Here is an 18333-nt window from a genome sequence, read left to right on the forward strand (position 1 = left end):
GGGGCCGGGAGAGAGAGAGGGGGGGGGGGCGGGAGAGGGGGGGGGCGGGCGGGGAGAGAGGGGGGGGGCGGGAGAGAGAGGGGGGGGGCGGGCGGGGAGAGGGGGGGGAGGCGGAGAGAGAGGGGGGGGCGGGAGAGAGGGGGGGGCGGGGAGGAGAGAGAGGGGGGGGCGGGGAGAGAGAGAGAGGGGGGGCGGGGAGAGAGAGGGGGGGGGCGGAGAGAGAGGGGGGGGGTGGGCGGGGAGAGAGGGGGGGGCGGAGAGAGAGGGGGGGCGGGAGAGAGGGGGGGGCGGGGAGAGAGGGGGGGGCGGGGAGAGAGGGGGGGGCGGGAGAGAGGGGGGGCGGGCGGGGAGAGGAGGGGGGGGCGGGGAGCGAGAGAGGGGGGGGGCGGGGAGAGAGAGAGAGGGGGGGCGGGGAAAAGAGAGAGATGGGGGGGCGCGGGGAGGGAGAGGGAAAGAGAGCGTGGAGGGAGAGGGAGAGAGACACATTACTAATCACACCGCAGACGTTAACTCAATGGGCCCAATGGGAAGGACGGTGGTTAAATCGGAGCAGGAGGAGGCCCATTCAGTCACTGCAGCCGATCACGCAGAGCGCGTTCCAGAGCTTGGGGGCCCAGGCAGCTGAAGGCACGGCCGGCAATGGTGGAGCGATGGGAAAAATCTTGGAAGGGCAATAGACCAGAATTGGAGGAGCCCAGAGATCTCGGGAGGATTGTCAGGGTTGGAAGAGGCTGCAGAGATGGGGAGTCGGGTGAGGACCACGGTGGGATTTGAAAGGGGGGGGGGGGGGCCGAGGGCAGAGCGGACCGGAAGCCAAAGCGGGCCTGTGAGCAACCGGGCGGGAATTGGTTCAGGGGACTCGAGATGAACAGCAGTGCTTCAGATGAGCTGATGGTTACGGAGGGTGGGAGGTGAGAGACTGACCAGGAGAGCGTGTAGTTTTGGTTTCCGTATTTACGAAAGGATACACTTGCTTTGGAGGCAGTTCAGAGAAGGTTCACTCGGTTGATTCCGGGGATGAGGGGGTTGACTTATGAGGAAAGGTTGAGGAGGTTGGGCCTCTACTCATTGGAGTTAAGAAGAATGAGAGGTGATCTTATCGAAACGTATAAGATTACGAGGGGGCTCGACAAGGTGGATGCAGAGAGGATGTTCCCACTGATGGGGGAGACTAGAACTAGAGGGCATGGTCTTAGAATAAGGGCCGCCCATTTAAAACTGAGATGAGGAGGAATTTCTTCTCTCAGAGGGTTGTAAATCTGTGGAATTCTCTGCCCCAGAGAGCTGTGGAGGCTGGGTCATTGAATATATTTAAGGTGGAGATAGACAGATTTTTGAGCGATAAGGGAGTGAAGGGTTATGGGGAGCGGGCGGGGAAGTGGAGCTGAGTCCATGATCGGATCAGCCATGATCGTATTAAATGGCGGAGCAGGCTCGAGGGGCCGAATGGCCGACTCCTGCTCCTGTTTCTGATGAAGGCGTGGATGAGGGAGGGGCATGTATATACGCACAGCAAGCCCCTCCCCGCACACCACCACTGCACTCACCACTCTTCATCTCCTTGAGCAACTCCTCCTCAATCTGGAGCAGGAAGTTATACTTGTCCTGCATCTCCTGCGAGGGATCAACCATCAAGGTGCGCACGATGTTGGAGCAGTACGACTTGTAACGGATCCCCATTGCACATGTGATGGCCCCAAAGTGCATATGGTTCTTGTCACTGCGGGCAGAGGGGAGGGAGGGGTGTTAAACGTTCCCTCGACACTGTCCCATCAAACACTTCCACTGCAGGTACAGGGGGTTAGATACAGAGTAAAGCTCCCTCTACACTGTCCCATCAAACACTCCCAGGGCAGGTACAACACGGGGTTAGATACAGAGTAAAGCTCCCTCTACACTGTCCCATCAAACACTCCCAGGGCAGGTACAGCACGGGGTTAGATACAGAGTAAAGCTCCCTCTACACTGTCCCATCAAACACTCACAGGGCAGGTACAGCACGGGGTTAGATACAGAGTAAAGCTCCCTCTACACTGTCCCATCAAACACTCCCAGGGCAGGTACAGGGGGTTAGATACAGAGTAAAGCTCCCTCTACACTGTCCCATCAAACACTCCCAGGGCAGGTACAGCACGGGTTAGATACAGAGTAAAGCTCCCTCTACACTGTCCCATCAAACACTCCCAGGGCAGGTACAGGGGGTTAGATACAGAGTAAAGCTCCCTCTACACTGTCCCATCAAACACTACTGGATGAATGAACGTGTCTCCCGCCCGGTTCTGGTGAAAGTTTACAGCCTGGCCACCTCCCCCCACCAATGGATTCAAGCCCTACCTGACGACACTGAACTTGAGGTTGTAGTTACCACCACTCTGGATAATCGGAGGGTAGCACATCTCCACCGTCGAGGGGTCTGCTCCGGCTAAATACTTTTTATCCTCGATCGCCTTCTCCACCGACTCTGCCAGCTTACTGTGGCGTACTTTCTGTGGTGACAAGAGCCCAGTGGGACAGAGCAGTTAGAACCGGGAGAGCGGCAGCCATTTTAGATCAGATGTTCACGCAGAGAGGGCGGCAGCCATTTTAGATCAGGTGGTCGCACGCAGAGAGGGCGGCAGCCATTTTATATCAGGTGGTCGCGTGGAGAGGGAGACGGCAGCCATTTTAAAACAGGGGGAGAAGGCGGCAGCCATTTTGAAACAGGTGGTCTCATGGGGAGAGGGGACAGCAGCCATTTTAAAACAGGTGGTCACATGGGGAGATGGCGGCAGCCATTTTAAAACATGGTCGCCAGAGCAGAGTGTCAATTGGCGTCACTATAACAGCCAATGAGTTGGGCCAGGAGGCGCAGGAAGCAGTCTATTTTACAACAAACCTGTTTCGACAGCACACCCCAGCAAACAGTCGACAGAATCTATTTATAAAAGGGACGACAGCAAACAGAACTCAAAAGACAGAAACCTGCAGCAACTGCTCCGAGTAATAGCAGGGTAATTTCACCAACACAATGCAGAGAAGATAATTACACAATACAAACTACCTGCGGAAATAGTAAGGGGGGAGGGGAGTGCAAGGGTCATGTAGGTGATTTGAAGACCAGGATGAGAATTGCAACCCTGAGACGTTGCCGGACCAACACCAATGTAGGCCAGCAAGTAGAGGGGGTGATGGGTGACATGTTGTAGCCTCTTGTTCAAATCCCTCCATGGCCCACGCCCCTCCCTATCTCTGTAACCTCCTCCAGTCCCTACACCCCTCCCTATCTCTGTAACCTCCTCCAGCCCCTACACCCCTCCCTATCTCTGTAACCTCCTCCAGTCCCTACACCCCTCCCTATCTCTGTAACCCCCTCCAGCGCCTACACCCCTCCCTACCTCTGTAACCTCCTCCAGCCCCTACACCCCTCCCTATCTCTGTAACCCCCTCCAGCCCCTACACCCCTCCCTATCTCTGTAACCTCCCCCAGCCCCTACACCCCTCCCTATCTCTGTAATCCCCTCCAGCCCCTGCACCCCTCCCTATCTCTGTAACCTCCTCCAGCCCCTACACCCCTCCCTATCTCTGTAACCTCCTCCAGCCCCTACACCCCTCCCTATCTCTGTAACCTCCTCCAGCCCCTACACCACTCCCTATCTCTGTAACCTCCTCCAGCCCCTACACCCCTCCCTATCTCTGTAACCTCCTCCAGCCCTACACCCCTCCCTATCTCTGTAACCTCCTCCAGCCCCTACACCCCTCCCTATCTCTGTAACCTCCTCCAGCCTGTATGGAAACCAATACAGGGAGACAGAGGGAAACAAAAAGGAGACAAAAACAAAAGACAGAAAAGAGATGAGTAAAAGTGGAGGGCAGAGAAGCCAAAGGCAAGAAACAAAAAGGGCCACTGAATACAAAAGGGCTGCAGGAGGGGTAAAAACTAAAAATCATGGTTTAAAAACTAGTATTAAAACACTACCTAAACGCACGCAGCATTAGAAATAAAGTAAATGAGTTGACGGCACAAATCATTGCAAATGGGTATGATTTGGTGGCCATTACAGACACGTGGTTGCAGGGTGGCCAAGACTGGGAATTAAACATACAGGGGTATCTGACGATTCGGAAAGATAGACAAGAAGGGAAAGGAGGTGGGGTAGCTGTGTTAATAAAGGATGATATCAGGGCAGTTGTGAGGGATGATATTGGCTCCAATGAACAAAATGTTGAATCATTGTGGGTGAAGATTAGAGATAGTAAGGGGAAAAAGTCAATGGTCGGCGTAGTTTATAGGCCCCCAAATAATAACTTCACGGTGGGGCGGGCAATAATCAAGGGAATAATGGAGGCATGTGAAAAAGGAACGGCAGTAGTTCTGGGGGATTTTAACCTACAGATCGATTGGTCAAATCAAATCGCAGGGGGTAGCCTGGAGGAGGAATTCATAGAATGCATACGGGATTGTTTCTTAGAACAGTATGTAACAGAGCCTACAAGGCATTCGATAAGGTGCCACACAAAAGGTTACTGCAGAAGATAAAGGTACGCGGAGTCAGAGGAAATGTATGAGCATGGATAGAGAATTGGCTGGCGAACAGAAAGCAGAGAGTCGGGATAAATGGGTCCTTTTCCGGTTGGAAATCGGTGGTTAGTGATGTGCCACAGGGATCGGTGCTGGGACCACAACTGTTTACAATTTACATAGATGACCTGGAAGAGGTGACAGAGTGCAGTGCAACAAAATTTGCAGATGACACTAAGATTAGTGGGAAAGCGGGTTGTGTGGAGGACACAGAGAGGCTGCAAAGAGATTTAGATAGGTTAAGCGAATGGGCTAAGGTTTGGCAGATGGAATACAATGTCGGAAAGTGTGAGGTCATCCACCTTGGGAAAAAAAAACAGTAAAAGGGAATATTATTTGAATGGGGAGAAATTACAACATGCTGCGGTGCAGCGGGACCGGGGTCCTTGTGCATGAAACTCTTTTGGAGTTCACCTGCAAAACATAAAACATTAAACTGTGCCACCCGACCTGGGTGACACTCCAGACATTTACAAGGCCCTTTTTTTTTCCCCCCCCCCTTTTTTTTCTTTTTTCTTTTTTTCTTTTTTTGGTTTTTTTTTTTGGGCACTAAATTCACAATTTTCCCCAGTGCCCCCTATAAAAGGGAAGGGGGACACTAAAAGCACCGGCAATGAAAACAAATGAAACTTTAAAACGTAAAATCAAATTAAAATTTGGTTGCCGGGCGTGATGATGCACTCCAGTCCCTCCGGTGCCCACCTCTCGCGGAAGGCCGCGAGCGTTCCGGTGGACACCGCGTGCTCCATCTCCAAGGACACCCTGGACCGGATGTAAGAGCGGAAGAGAGGCAGGCAGTCAGGTTGAACGACCCCCTCGACCGCCCGCTGCCTGGACCGGCTGATGGCACCCTTGGCCGTGCCCAGGAGCAGTCCCACGAGGAGGCCCTCGGACCTACCCGCTCCCCTCCGCACAGGGTGCCCAAAGATCAGGAGTGTGGGACTGAAGTGCAGCCAGAATTTCAGGAGCAGCCCCTTCAAATAATGGAACAGGGGCTGCAACCTCGTGCACTCAATAAAAACATGGAACACGGACTCCTCCAGACCGCAGAAATTGCAGGCGGCCTGGGAGTCCGTGAACCGGCTTAAAAATTTATTGCACGGCACTGCTCCGTGCACCACCCTCCAGGCCAAGTCCCCGATGAATAGTGGGAGGACCCCTGCGTAGAGTGCCCTCCATCGGGGACCCCCGCCTCCTCCGGACGGCAAGATGGTACGCCATGGCGTGTCCGGACGGCCGGCGAGGATGGCAAAGTTGAGGGTGTGCAGGAGCAGCCCGTACAGGAAACCCCTCCGCGCGGAACTGAAAGGCACGGAGGGGATTTCCCCGAGGCGGCTCAAGTTGTGAGGCGCCGGCTCCTTGTGCATGAATCCCAAAAAGTTAGTTTGCAGGTGCAGCAGGTAATCAGGAAGATGAATGGAATGTTGGCCTTCATTGCGAGAGGGATGGAGTACAAAAGCAGGGAGGTCCTGCTGCAACTGTACAGGGTATTGGTGAGGCCGCACCTGGAGTACTGCGTGCAGTTTTTGTCACCTTACTTAAGGAAGGATATACTGGCTTTGGAGGGGGTACAGAGACGATTCACTAGGTTGATTTGAGAAATGAGGGGGTTACCTTATGATGATAGATTGAGTAGACTGGGTCTTTACTCGTTGGAGTTCAGAAGGATAAGGGGTGATCTTATAGAAACATTTAAAATAATGAAAGGGATCGACAAGATAGAGGCAGAGAGGTTGTTTCCACTGGTCGGGGAGACTAGAACTAGGGGGCACAGCCTCAAAATACGGGGGAGCCAATTTAAAACCGAGTTGAGAAGGAATTTCTTCTCCCAGAGGGTTGTGGATCTGTGGAATTCTCTGCCCAAGGAAGCAGTTGAGGCTAGCTCATTGAATGTATTCAAGTCACAGATAGATAGATTTTTAACCAATAAGAGAATTAAGGGTTATGGGGAGCGGGCGGGTAAGTGGAGCTGAGTCCACGGCCAGATCAGCCATGATCTTATTGAATGGTGGAGCAGGCTCGAGGGGCTAGATGGCCTACTCCTGTTCCTAATTCTTATGTTCTTATGTTCTCTACACCCCTCTCCCTATCTCTGTAACCTCCTCCAGCCCCTACACCCCTCCCTATCTCTGTAACCTCCTCCAGCCTCTACACCCCTCCCTAGCTCTGTAACCTCCTCCAGCCTCTACACCCCTCCCTATCTCTGTAACCTCCTCCAGCCTCTACACCCCTCCCTAGCTCTGTAACCTCCTCCAGCCCCTACACCCCTCCCTATCTCTGTAACCTCCTCCAGCCTCTGCACCCCTCCCCATCTCTGTAACCTCCTCCAGTCCCTACATCCCTCCCTATCTCTGAACCTCCTCCAGCCCCTACACCCCTCCCTATCTCTTTAACCTCCTCCAGCCCCTACACCCTCCCTATCTCTAACCTCCTCCAGCCCCTACACCCCTCCCTAGCTCTGTAACCTCATCCAGCCCAACACCGCTCCGTATCTCTGTAACCTCCTCCAGCCCCTACACCCCTCCCTAGCTCTGTAACCTCCTCCAGCCCCTACAACCTCCGAGATCTCGGTAACCTCCTCCAGCCCCTACACCGTCCCTATCTCTGTAACCTCCTCCAGCCCCTACACCGTCCCTATCTCTGTAACCTCCTCCAGCCCCTACACCCCTCCCTATCTCTGTAACCTCCTCCAGCCCCTACACCCCTCCCTATCTCTGTAACTCCCTCCCTAAACCTCTCCGCCCCTCTCCTCCTTTCATTTGCCCCTTAAAAACGGTCTCTTTGACACAGCTTTTGGTCACCTGCCCTAATATCTTAACTGGCCCAGGGACGAATGTTCAATCTGCTAACGCTCCTGTGAAACACCTTGGAATGGCTGTTGAAGTCCTCGAGATCCTAGGGAGGGTGGGGGGGGGGAGCGAAGGAGTACCTGGACCCAAGCTCCCCCAGGGGAACGGAAACCCCCCGATTGGCACAGGGCTCGGGGTACGAGTGGACTGACAAGGGGGGCTGGCGGGGAAGTGGAGCTGAGTCCACGATCGGATCAGCCATGATCGTATTGAATGGCGGAGCAGGCTCGAGGGGCCGAATGGCCGACTCCAGCTCCTATTTCTTGTGACCTGCAACCCAGTGCCGCCTCACCTTGCCAGCATTGCGCGCGCCAGGGACCCCCCTGGGGGAGCCGACGGTCTCCTTTACCTCGTCAGCGTCCACGATCTCCATCACCCGCTCCTTAAAGAACTTGTTGAACACCTCCGATGTGATGGTGGCAGCTTTCTTCATGGCATTGAGCTCCCCGTCTTCCTTCACCGCCAGCGTGTAGGCAATCGTGGCACTCATATCCACCTGGTAAAGGGTTAGATACAGAGTAAAGCTCCCTCTACACTGTCCCATCAAACACTCCCAGGGCAGGTACAGGGGGTTAGATACAGAGTAAAGCTCCCTCTACACTGTCCCATCAAACACTCCCAGGGCAGGTGCAGGGGGTTAGATACAGAGTAAAGCTCCCTCTACACTGTCCCATCAAACACTCCCAGGGCAGGTACAGCACGGGGTTAGATACAGAGTAAAGCTCCCTCTACACTGTCCCATCAAACACTCCCAGGGCAGGTACAGCACGGGGTTAGATACAGAGTAAAGCTCCCTCTACACTGTCCCATCACACACTCCCAGGACAGGTACAGGGGGTTAGATACAGAGTAAAGCTCCCTCTACTCTGTCCCATCAAACACTCCCAGGGCAGGTACAGGGGGTTAGATACAGAGTAAAGCTCCCTCTACACTGTCCCATCACACACTCCCAGGACAGGTACAGGGGGTTAGATACAGAGTAAAGCTCCCTCTTCACTGTCCCATCAAACACTCCCAGGGCAGGTACAGGGGGTTAGATACAGAGTAAAGCTCCCTCTACACTGTCCCATCAAACGCTCCCAGGGCAGGTACAGGGGGTTAGATACAGAGTAAAGCTCCCTCTACACTGTCCCATCAAACACTCCCAGGGCAGGTACAGGGGGTTAGATACAGAGTAAAGCTCCCTCTACACTGTCCCATCAAACACTCCCAGGGCAGGTACAGGGGGTTAGAAACAGAGTAAAGCTCCCTCTACACTGTGTCATCAAACACTCCCAGGGCAGGTACAAGGGGTTAGATACAGAGTAAAGCTCCCTCTACACTGTCCCATCAAACACTCCCAGGGCAGGTACAGGGGGTTAGAAACAGAGTAAAGCTCCCTCTACACTGTCCCATCAAACACTCCCAGGGCAGGTACAGCACGGGGTTAGATACAGAGTAAAGCTCCCTCTACACTGTCCCATCACACACTCCCAGGGCAGGTACAGGGGGTTAGATACAGAGTAAAGCTCCCTCTACACTGTCCCATCAAACACTCCCAGGGCAGGTACAGGGGGTTAGATACAGAGTAAAGCTCCCTCTACCTTCTCCAGCCCCTCCTTATTGAGGCAGTCGTTCCAGCTCTTCATGAACTCGCCGGGGAACTTGTCCTTGCTGAAGACGCCGATCGTCTTGCCATTTTTACTGCCCTTGATAGCTTCGATCATCTTGTCAAAGTTTGCTTTGTTACTCTCGTTCTGGAAGCAGAAGAGGAAGCTCTCATTAGCAATCAGCCGCGTGACCCTTCCCTCTTCCCTCAGAGAAACACGGTCCACTGATCAAACCCTGTGTCCGGATTTACAATGGTACTTTCCTCTGTAAACATGTCACGGTGTAATTACAGCCTCCGACCAGTGGTGGTGCTGTATTGTCACAATTTTACCCCTCAGAAACCGGAGAAAATTGGTTCACGGTGTTTATGATATTAATGCACAGGGAGCAGGGGGAATTGTCACCAGTACTAGTTCAGAATGGCCACATAATGTCTGCACCCATGAGAATAGACATAGGTTTTGTAAAGCCGTTCAGCTGGGAGTGGTTTAGCCCGTCAGGTGATGTTCACAAGACTCAATAAAACCCCAGCCAGTTGGGTTCGGGGGATCCATGATGGGGCAGGTGGTTGTGAGCCTGGTGGATGAACCGGTAATATAAGAACGTAAGAAATAGGAGGAGTCGGCCATTCGGCCCCTCGAGCCTGCTCCGCCATTTAATAAGATCATGGCTGATCTGATCATGGACTCAGCTCCACTCCCCAGAACCCTTCACTCCCTTATCGTTTCAGAAACTGTCTATTTCTGTCTTAAATTTATTCAATGTCCCAGCTTCCACAGCTCTCTGGGGCAGAGAATTCCACAGATTTACAACCCTCTGAGAAGAAATTCCTCCTCATCTCAGTTTTAAATGGGCGGCCTCTTATTCTAAGACCATGCCCCCTAGTTCTAGTCTCCCCCATCAGTGGAAACATCCTCTCTGCATCCACCTTGTCAAGCCCCCTCGTAATCTTATACGTTTCGATAAGATCACCTCTCATTCTTCTGAACTCCAATGAGTAGAGGCCCAACCTCCTCAACCTTTCCTCATAAGTCAACCCCCTCATCCCCAGAATCAACCGAGTGAACCTTCTCTGAACTGCCTCCAAAGCAAGTATAACCCACGTAGCTAATACAAGACAGGCCCCTCGTAATACATCCAGCCAGAACCTGCTTTGGGTTACTTCACTGTCAGAGTGATACATACAGGAGATGGCCATTCGGCCCATCGTGCCTGTGGGAGCGATCCAATTAATCCCACTCTCCCGTTCTTTCCCTATATCCTTATACATGTCTCCCTGTCGAGTATTTATCCAAATCCCCGTTTGAAGGTTACTATTGAATCTGCTCCCACCGCCCTTTCAGGCAGTGTGTTCCCGATCACAACAACTCGCTGCGTAAACACATTCTCATCTCCCCCTCGGGTTCTTTAACCGATTATCGTCAACCTGTGTCCCTCTGGTTCCCGGCCCTTCTGCCACTGGAAAGATCCTCTCGGAATGAGTGATCACAATATGGTTGTATTTGTAATACAGATTGAGGGTGAGGAAGTAGTGTCTCAAACGAGCGTACTATGCTTAAACAAAGGGGACTACAGTGGGATGAGGGCAGAGTTGGCTAAAGTAGACTGGAAACACAGACTAAACGGTGGCACAATTGAGGAACAGTGGAGGACTTTTAAGGAGCTCTTTCATAGTGCTCAACAAAAATATATTCCAGTGAAAAAGAAGGGCGGTAAGAGAAGGGAAAACCAGCCGTGGATAACCAAGGAAATAAAGGAGAATATCAAATTAAAAACCAATGCGTATAAGGTGGCCAAGTGGAAAAATAGAAGATTGGGAAAATTTTAAACGACAGCAAAGAATGACTAAGAAAGCAATAAAGAAAGGAAAGATAGATTACGAAGGTAAACTTGCGCAAAACATAAAAACAGATAGTAAAAGCTTTTACAGATATATAAAACGGAAAAGAGTGACTAAAGTAAATGTTGGTCCCTTAGAAGATGAGAAGGGGGATTTAATAATGGGAAATGTGGAAATGGCTGAGACCTTAAACAATTATTTTGCTTCGGTCTTTACAGTGGAAGACACAAAAACCATGCCAAAAATTGCTGGTCACAGGAATGTGGGAAGGGAGGACCTTGAGACAATCACTATCACTAGGGGGGTAGTGCTGGACAGGCTAATGGGACTCAAGGTAGACAAGTCCCCTGTCCTGATGAAATGCATCCCAGGGTATTAAAAGAGATGGCGGAAGTTATAGCAGATGCATTCGTTATAATCTACCAAAATTCTCTGGACTCTGGGGAGGTACCAGCGGATTGGAAAGCAGCTAATGTAACGCCTCTGTTTAAAAAAGGGGGCAGACAAAAGGCAGGTAACTATAGGCCGGTTAGTTTAACATCTGTAGTGGGGAAAATGCTTGAAACTATCATTAAGGAAGAAATAGCGGGACATCTAGATAGGAATAGTGCAATCAAGCAGACGCAACATGGATTCATGAAGGGGAAATCATGTTTAACTAATTTACTGGAATTCTTTGAGGATATAACGAGCATGGTGGATAGAGGTGTACCGATGGATGTGGTGTATTTAGATTTTCAAAAGGCATTCGATAAGGTGCCACACAAAAGGTTACTGCAGAAGATAAAGGTACGCGGAGTCAGAGGAAATGTATTGGCATGGATAGAGAATTGGCTGGCTAACAGAAATCAGAAAGTCGGGATAAATGGGTCCTTTTCGGGTTGGAAATCGGTGGTTAGTGGTGTGCCACAGGGATCGGTGCTGGGACCACAACTGTTTACAATATACATAGATGCCCTAGAGGAGGGGACAGAGTGTAGTGTAACAAAATTTGCAGATGACACAAAGATTAGTGGGAAAGCGGGTTGTGTAGAGGACACAGAGGCTGCAAAGAGATTTAGATAGGTTAAGCGAATGGGCTAAGGTTTGGCAGATGGAATACAATGTCGGAAAATGTGAGGTCATCCACCTTGGGAAAAAAAAACAGTAAAAGGGAATATTATTTGAATGGGGAGAAATTACAACATGCTGCGGTGCAGAGGGACCTGGGGGTCCTTGTGCATGAATCCCAAAAAGTTAGTTTGCAGGTGCAGCAGGTAATCAGGAAGGCGAATGGAATGTTGGCCTTCATTGCGAGAGGGATGGAGTACAAAAGCAGGGAGGTCCTGCTGCAACTGTACAGGGTATTGGTGAGGCCGCACCTGGAGTACTGCGTGCAGTTTTGGTCACCTTACTTAAGGAAGGATATACTGGCTTTGGAGGGGGTACAGAGACGATTCACTAGGCTGATTTGAGAAATGAGGGGGTTACCTTATGATGATAGATTGAACAGACTGGGTCTTTACTCGGAGTTCAGAAGGATGAGGGGTGATCTTATAGACACATTTAAAATAATGAAAGGGATAGACAAGATTGAGGCAGAGAGGTTGTTTCCACTGGTCGGGGAGACTAGAACTAGGGGGCACAGTCTCAAAATACGGGGGAGCCAATTTAAAACCGAGTCGAGAAGGAATTTCTTCTCCCAGAGGGTTGTGAATCTGTGGAATTCTCTGCCCAAGGAAGCAGTTGAGGCTAGCTCATTGAATGTATTCAAGTCACAGATAGATAGATTTTTAACCAATAAGGGAATTAAGGATTACGGGGAGCGGGCGGGTAAGTAGAGCTGAGTCCACGGCCAGATCAGCCATGATCTTGTTGAATGGCGGAGCAGGCTCGAGGGGCTAGATGGCCCACTCCTGTTCCTAATTCTTATGTTCTTACGTTTGTCACACTGCTCCAACTTCATGAAGGGCCGTCACTGCTAACAATAGCGACATGGCATACACTTTCTCTCCCCCACTGCTGACTCAGTCTCTCCCCACGCCCCACACTGTCATCTACCCCCCACCCCCGACCTCCACTGACGACTCTCTCCCTCCCCTCCCCCCACTCACTTTCTCTCCCCTCCATCCCTCACTCACTCTCACCGCCCCCCGCTCACTCACTCCCCCTCACCTCACTATTCCCTCTCCCTCCACTCTCCCCCCTCCCTCCCCGTCACACACTCTCTTCCCCCTCCCTCCTCCCCTTCACTCACTCTCTTCCCCCTCACTCACTCACTCCCCCTCCCTCCTCTCCCTCACTCATTCCCTCCCCTTCACTCACTCTCTTCCCCCCCTCCCCCCACTCATTCCCTCCCTTCTCCTCCCATTTACTCTCTCCCCCTCAGTCGCTCCCTCCCTTGTCCCTCACCCTCACTCATTCCCCCACCCCCACCCTCCTTCCCTCCCTCACTTCCTTCCCCCCTTCCCACTCATTCACTCCCTCCATCCCCTTCCCTCTTACTCACTCTCTCCCTCTCCCCCCACTCTCTCTCCTCCTCCCTCCTTCCTTCCTCCCCCCACTCACTCTCTCCCTCCCTCCTCCCCCCACTCACTCTCCCCCTCCCTCACCTCTCTCTCCCCGCCTCCCCCCCCCCCACCCCCCACTCTTCCCCCCCCCCCACCCCCCACTCTTCCCCCCCCCCCCCACGCACCTTCTCGCGGACCAGCAGTGTGACGGCGGGGATCCCGTTGGCATTCTCGCTGCCCTTGGTGTTGGCCACCTGTTTCAGGAACTCCACCTTCTTCTTGCTAGTCATGAAGACAATCTTCTCCTCGCAGAACACCATGATGGTGTCCGTCAGCTCATAGCCAAACAGCCAGGTCTGTGGGAAATGGACACACCGGCACGGATCAGGATTGCGGGAAAGGGGTGATTCGAGGGGAGCAGGGGAGGGGAGGGGTGGAGGGAGCAGGGGGAGGGGTGGAGGGAGCAGGGGGGAGGGGAGGGGAGGGGAGCGAGGGGAGGGGAGGGGTGAGGGAGCGGAGGGGAGGGGTGGAGGGAGCAGAGGGGGAGGGGAGGAGCAGAGGGGGAGGGGAGGGGCGGAGGGAGCAGGGGGGAGGGGAGGGAAGGGGAGCGAGGGGAGGGGAGCGAGGGGAGGGGAGGGGAGGGAGGGGGAGCGAGGGGAGGGGAGCGAGGGGAGGGATGCGAGGGGAGGGATGCGAGGGGAGGGGAGCGAGGGGAGGGGAGCGAGGGGAGGGGAGCGAGGGTGAGGGAAGCGAGGGGAGGGAAGCGAGGGAACGGGAGGGAACGGGACGGGAGGGGACGGGAGGGGAGGGGGGGGACGGGAGGGGAGGGGGGGACGGGAGGGGAGGGGGGGAAGGGAGGGGAGGGGGGGGACGGGAGGGGAGGGGGGGACGGGAGGGGAGGGGGGGGGACGGGAGGGGAAGGGAGGGGAAGGGGGGGGACGGGAGGGGAGCGAGGGGAGGGGAGGGGAGCGAGGGGAGCGGAGGGGAGGGGAGCGAGTTTGGAGGGAGGAGAGGGGGAGGGGAGGGGGGAAGGGAGCGAGGGGAGGGGAGCGAGAGGAGGGGAGGGAGGGAGGGGAGGGAGGGAGGGGAGGGGAGGGAGGGAGGGGAGAGGGAGGGGGAGGGAGGGGGAGGGGAGGGAGGGAGGGAGGAGGGGAGGGGAGGAGGGAGGGAGGGGAGGGAGGGAGGGAGGGAGGGAAGGGAGGGAGGGGAGGGGAGCGAGGGAGGGGAGCGAGGGGAGGGGAGCGAGGGGAGGGAGCGAGGGGAGGTGAGCGAGGGGAGGGGAGGGGAGCGAGGGGAGCGAGTGGAGGGGAGCAAGGGGAGGGGGAGGGAGAGCGGGGGAGGGGAGCGAGCGAGCGGGGGAGGGGAGCGAGCGAGCGAGCGGGGGAGGGAGATGGGAGCGAGCGGGGAGGGAGATGGGAGATGCGAGCGGGGGGAGGGGGAGGGGAGCGAGCGGGGAGGGAGATGGGAGCGAGCGGGGGAGGGGAACGAGCGGGGGGAGGGAGCGAGGGGAGGGGAGGGGGGAGGGGAGGGGAGCGAGGGGAGGGGAGGGGAGCGAGGGGAGGGGAGGGAGCGAGGGGAGGGGAGGGGAGCGAGGGGAGGGGAGGGGAGCGGGGGAGGGAGGGAGCATGGGGCGAGGAGCGAGGGGGAGGGAGGGGGAGCGAGGGGGAGGGAGGGGAGCGAGGGGGAGGGAGGGGAGCGACGGGGAGGGAGGGGAGCGACGGGGAGGGAGGGGAGCGACGGGGAGCGACGGGGAGGGGAGGGGAGGGAGGAGGGGGCGGGGAGGGGAGGGAGGGGGAGGGAGGGGAGGAGGGGGGAGGGAGGGGGAGGGAGGGGAGGCGGAGCGAGGGAGGCGGAGGGGGAGCGAGGGGAGGGGAGCGAGGGGAGGGGAGCAAGGGGAGGGGGGAGCGAGCGAGCGGGGGAGGGAGCGAGCGGGGAGCGAGCGAGCGGGGGAGGGAGCGAGCGGGGGAGGGAGCGAGCGGGGGAGGGAGATGGGAGCGAGCGGGGGAGGGAGATGGGATCGAGCGGGGGAGGGAGATGGGATCGAGCGGGGGAGGGGAGCGAGCGGGGGAGGGGGAGGGAGCGAGCGGGGGAGGGGGAGGGGAGCGAGCGGGGGAGGGGAACGAGCGGGGGAGGGGAACGAGCGGTGGAGGGGAACGAGCGAGGGGAGGGGAGGGGAGCGAGCGGGGGAGGGGGAGGGGAGCGAGCGGGGAGGGGGGGGGAGGCGAGCGGGGGAGGGAGATGGGAGCGAGCGGGGGAGGGAGATGGGAGCGAGCGGGGAAGGGGAGCGAGCGGGGAGGGGGAGGGGAGCGAGCGGGGGAGGGGGAGGGGAGCGAGCGGGGGAGGGAGATGGGAGCGAGCGGGGGAGGGAGATGGAGCGAGCGGGGAGGGAGATGGGAGCGAGCGGGGGAGGAGGGGAGCGAGCGGGGGAGGGGATGGGAGCGAGCGGGGGGAGGAGGGAGGGGAGGGAGCGCGGGGAGGGAGATGGGAGCGAGCGGGGGAGGAGATGGGAGCGAGCGGGGGAGGGAGATGGGAGCGAGCGGGGGAGGGAGATGGGAGCGAGCGGGGGAGGAGATGGGAGCGAGCGGGGGAGGGAGATGGGAGCGAGCGGGGAGGGGAGATGGGAGCGAGCGGGGGAGGAGATGGGAGCGAGCGGGGGAGGGAGATGGGAGCGAGCGGGGGAGGGGAACGAGCGGGGGAGGGGAACAAGCGGTGGAGGGGAACGAGCGAGGGGAGGGGGAGCGAGGGGAGGGGAGGGGAGCGAGGGGAGGGGAGGGGAGCGAGGGAGGGGAGGGGAGCGGGGGAGGGGAGGGAGCGTGGGGCGAGGAGCGAGGGGAGGGAGGGGAGCGAGGGGGAGGGAGGGGAGCGAGGGGAGCGAGGGGAGGGGGAGGGGAGCGAGGGGGAGGGAGGGGAGCGAGGGGGAGGGAGGGGAGCGAGGGGGAGGGAGGGGAGCGACGGGGAGGGAGGGGAGCGACGGGGAGGGAGGGGAGCGACGGGGAGGGAGGGGAGGGGGAGGGGGAGGGGGAGGGGAGGAGGGGGAGGGAGGGGAAGGAGGGGAGGGGGGGACGGGAGGGGAGGGGGGGACGGGAGGGGAGGGGGGGACGGGAGGGAGGGGGGGGACGGGGAGGGGAGGGGGGGACGGGAGGGGAGGGGGGGGGGAACGGGAGGGGAGGGGGGGACGGGAGAGGACGGGAGGGGAGGGACGGGAGGGAAGGCAGGACGGGATGCGAGGGGGAGGGAGGGGAGGGGGAGGGGAGGGGAGGGGGGGAGGGAAGGGGGAGGGGAGGGGAGGGGGAGGGGGAGGGGAGCGGAAGGGGATCGAGGGGAGGGGAGCGAGGGGAGGGGAGCGAGGGGAGGGGAGGGGAGCGAGGGGAGTGGAGCGAGGGAGGGGAGCGAGGGGAGTGGAGCGAGGGGAGGGGAGCGAGGGGAGGGGAGCGAGGGGAGGGGAGGGGAGGGGACGGGAGGGGAGGGGAGCGAGGGATGAGAAGCGAGGGGAGCGGATTGGAGGGAGGGGATGGGAGGGAGGGGAGCGAGGGGAGGGGAGCGAGGGGAGGGGAGCGAGGGGAGGGGAGCGAGGGGAGGGGAGCGAGGGGAGGGGAGCGAGAGGAGGGGAGCGAGAGGAGGGAGCGAGGGGAGGGGAGCGAGGGGAGGGGAGCGAGGGGAGGGGAGCGAGGGGAGGGGAGGGAGCGAGAGGAGGGGAGGGGAGCGAGAGGAGGGGAGGGGAGCGAGAGGAGGGGAGGGGAGCGAGAGGAGGGGAGGGGAGCGAGAGGAGGGAGGGGGAGCGAGAGGAGGGGAGCGAGGGGAGGGGAGGGGAGCGAGGGGAGGGGAGCGAGGGGAGGGAGCGGAGGGAGGGGAGCGAGGGGAGCTGGGGGGGGGAGGGGAGCTGGGGGGGGGAGGGGAGCGAGGGGAGGGGAGGGGAGCGAGGGGAGGGGAGCGAGGGGAGGGGAGCGAGGGGAGGGGAGCGAGGGGAGGGAGGGGAGCGAGGGGAGGGGAGGGGAGGGGAGCGAGGGGAGGGGAGCGGAGGGGAGGGGAGCGAGTTTGAGGGAGGGGAGCGAGTTGGAGGGAGGAGAGGGGGGGGGAGGGAGGGGAGCGAGGGAGGGGAGCGAGAGGAGGGGAGGGGAGCGAGGGAGGGAGGGGAGGGGAGGGAGGGAGGGGAGGGGAAGGGAGGGGAGCGAGGGGAGGGGAGGGGAGCGAGGGGAGGGGAGGAGAGCGAGGGGAGGGGAGCGAGGGGAGGGGAGGGGAGCGAGGGGAGGTGAGCGAGGGGAGGTGAGCGAGGGGAGGGGAGGGGAGCGAGGGGAGGGGAGCGAGGGGAGGGGGAGCGAGGGGAGGTGAGGGGAGGGGACGGGAGGGGAGGGGAGCGAGGGATGGGAAGCGAGGGGAGCGGATTGGAGGAGGGGATGGGAGGGAGGGGAGCGAGGGGAGGGGAGCGAGGGGAGGGGAGCGAGGGGAGGGGAGCGAGGGGAGGGGAGCGAGGGGAGGGGAGCGAGGGGAGGGGAGCGAGGGGAGGGGAGGGGAGCGAGGGGAGGCGAGCGAGGGGAGGGGAGCGAGAGGAGGGGAGCGAGAGGAGGGGAGCGAGGGGAGGGGAGCGAGGGGAGGGGAGCGAGGGAGGGGAGGGGAGGGGGGCGAGGGGAGGGGAGGGGAGGGGAGCGAGAGGAAGGGAGGGGAGCGAGAGGAGGGGAGGGGAGCGAGAGGAGTGGAGGGGAGCGAGAGGAGGGGAGCGAGGGGAGGGGAGGGAGCGAGGGGAGGGGAGCGAGGGGAGGGGAGCGAGGGGAGGGGAGCGAGGGGAGGGGAGCGAGGGGAGGGGAGCGAGGGGAGCTGGGGGGGGAGGGGAGCGAGGGGAGGGGAGCGGAGGGGAGGGGAGCGAGGGGAGGGGAGCGAGGGAGGGGAGCGAGGGGAGGGGAGGGGAGCGAGGGGAGGGGAGCGGAGGGGAGCGAGTTTGAGGGGAGGGAGCGAGTTTGGAGGGAGGAGAGGGGGGGGGGGAGGGGGGAGGGGAGGGGAGCGAGGGGAGGG

General features: G+C 58.5%; 1 protein-coding gene across 1 annotated transcript; it reads right to left on the reverse strand.

The window, feature by feature from the left end:
• Positions 1–1547: 1547 nt before the first annotated feature.
• Positions 1548–16390, reverse strand: LOC139249570 (FACT complex subunit SPT16; the record flags this gene model as incomplete). Its single annotated transcript, XM_070872518.1, has 7 exons — positions 1548–1720; positions 2335–2486; positions 7757–7903; positions 8991–9143; positions 13512–13682; positions 14035–14097; positions 16334–16390. Coding segments are annotated over 7 exons (916 nt in total), but the record flags the coding sequence as incomplete, so codon positions are not given.
• Between the last annotated feature and the right edge of the window lie 1943 nt (positions 16391–18333).

The sequence above is a fragment of the Pristiophorus japonicus genome, unplaced genomic scaffold (genome assembly GCF_044704955.1).
Source record: "Pristiophorus japonicus isolate sPriJap1 unplaced genomic scaffold, sPriJap1.hap1 HAP1_SCAFFOLD_3257, whole genome shotgun sequence".
Lineage (NCBI taxonomy): Eukaryota > Metazoa > Chordata > Chondrichthyes > Pristiophoridae > Pristiophorus > Pristiophorus japonicus.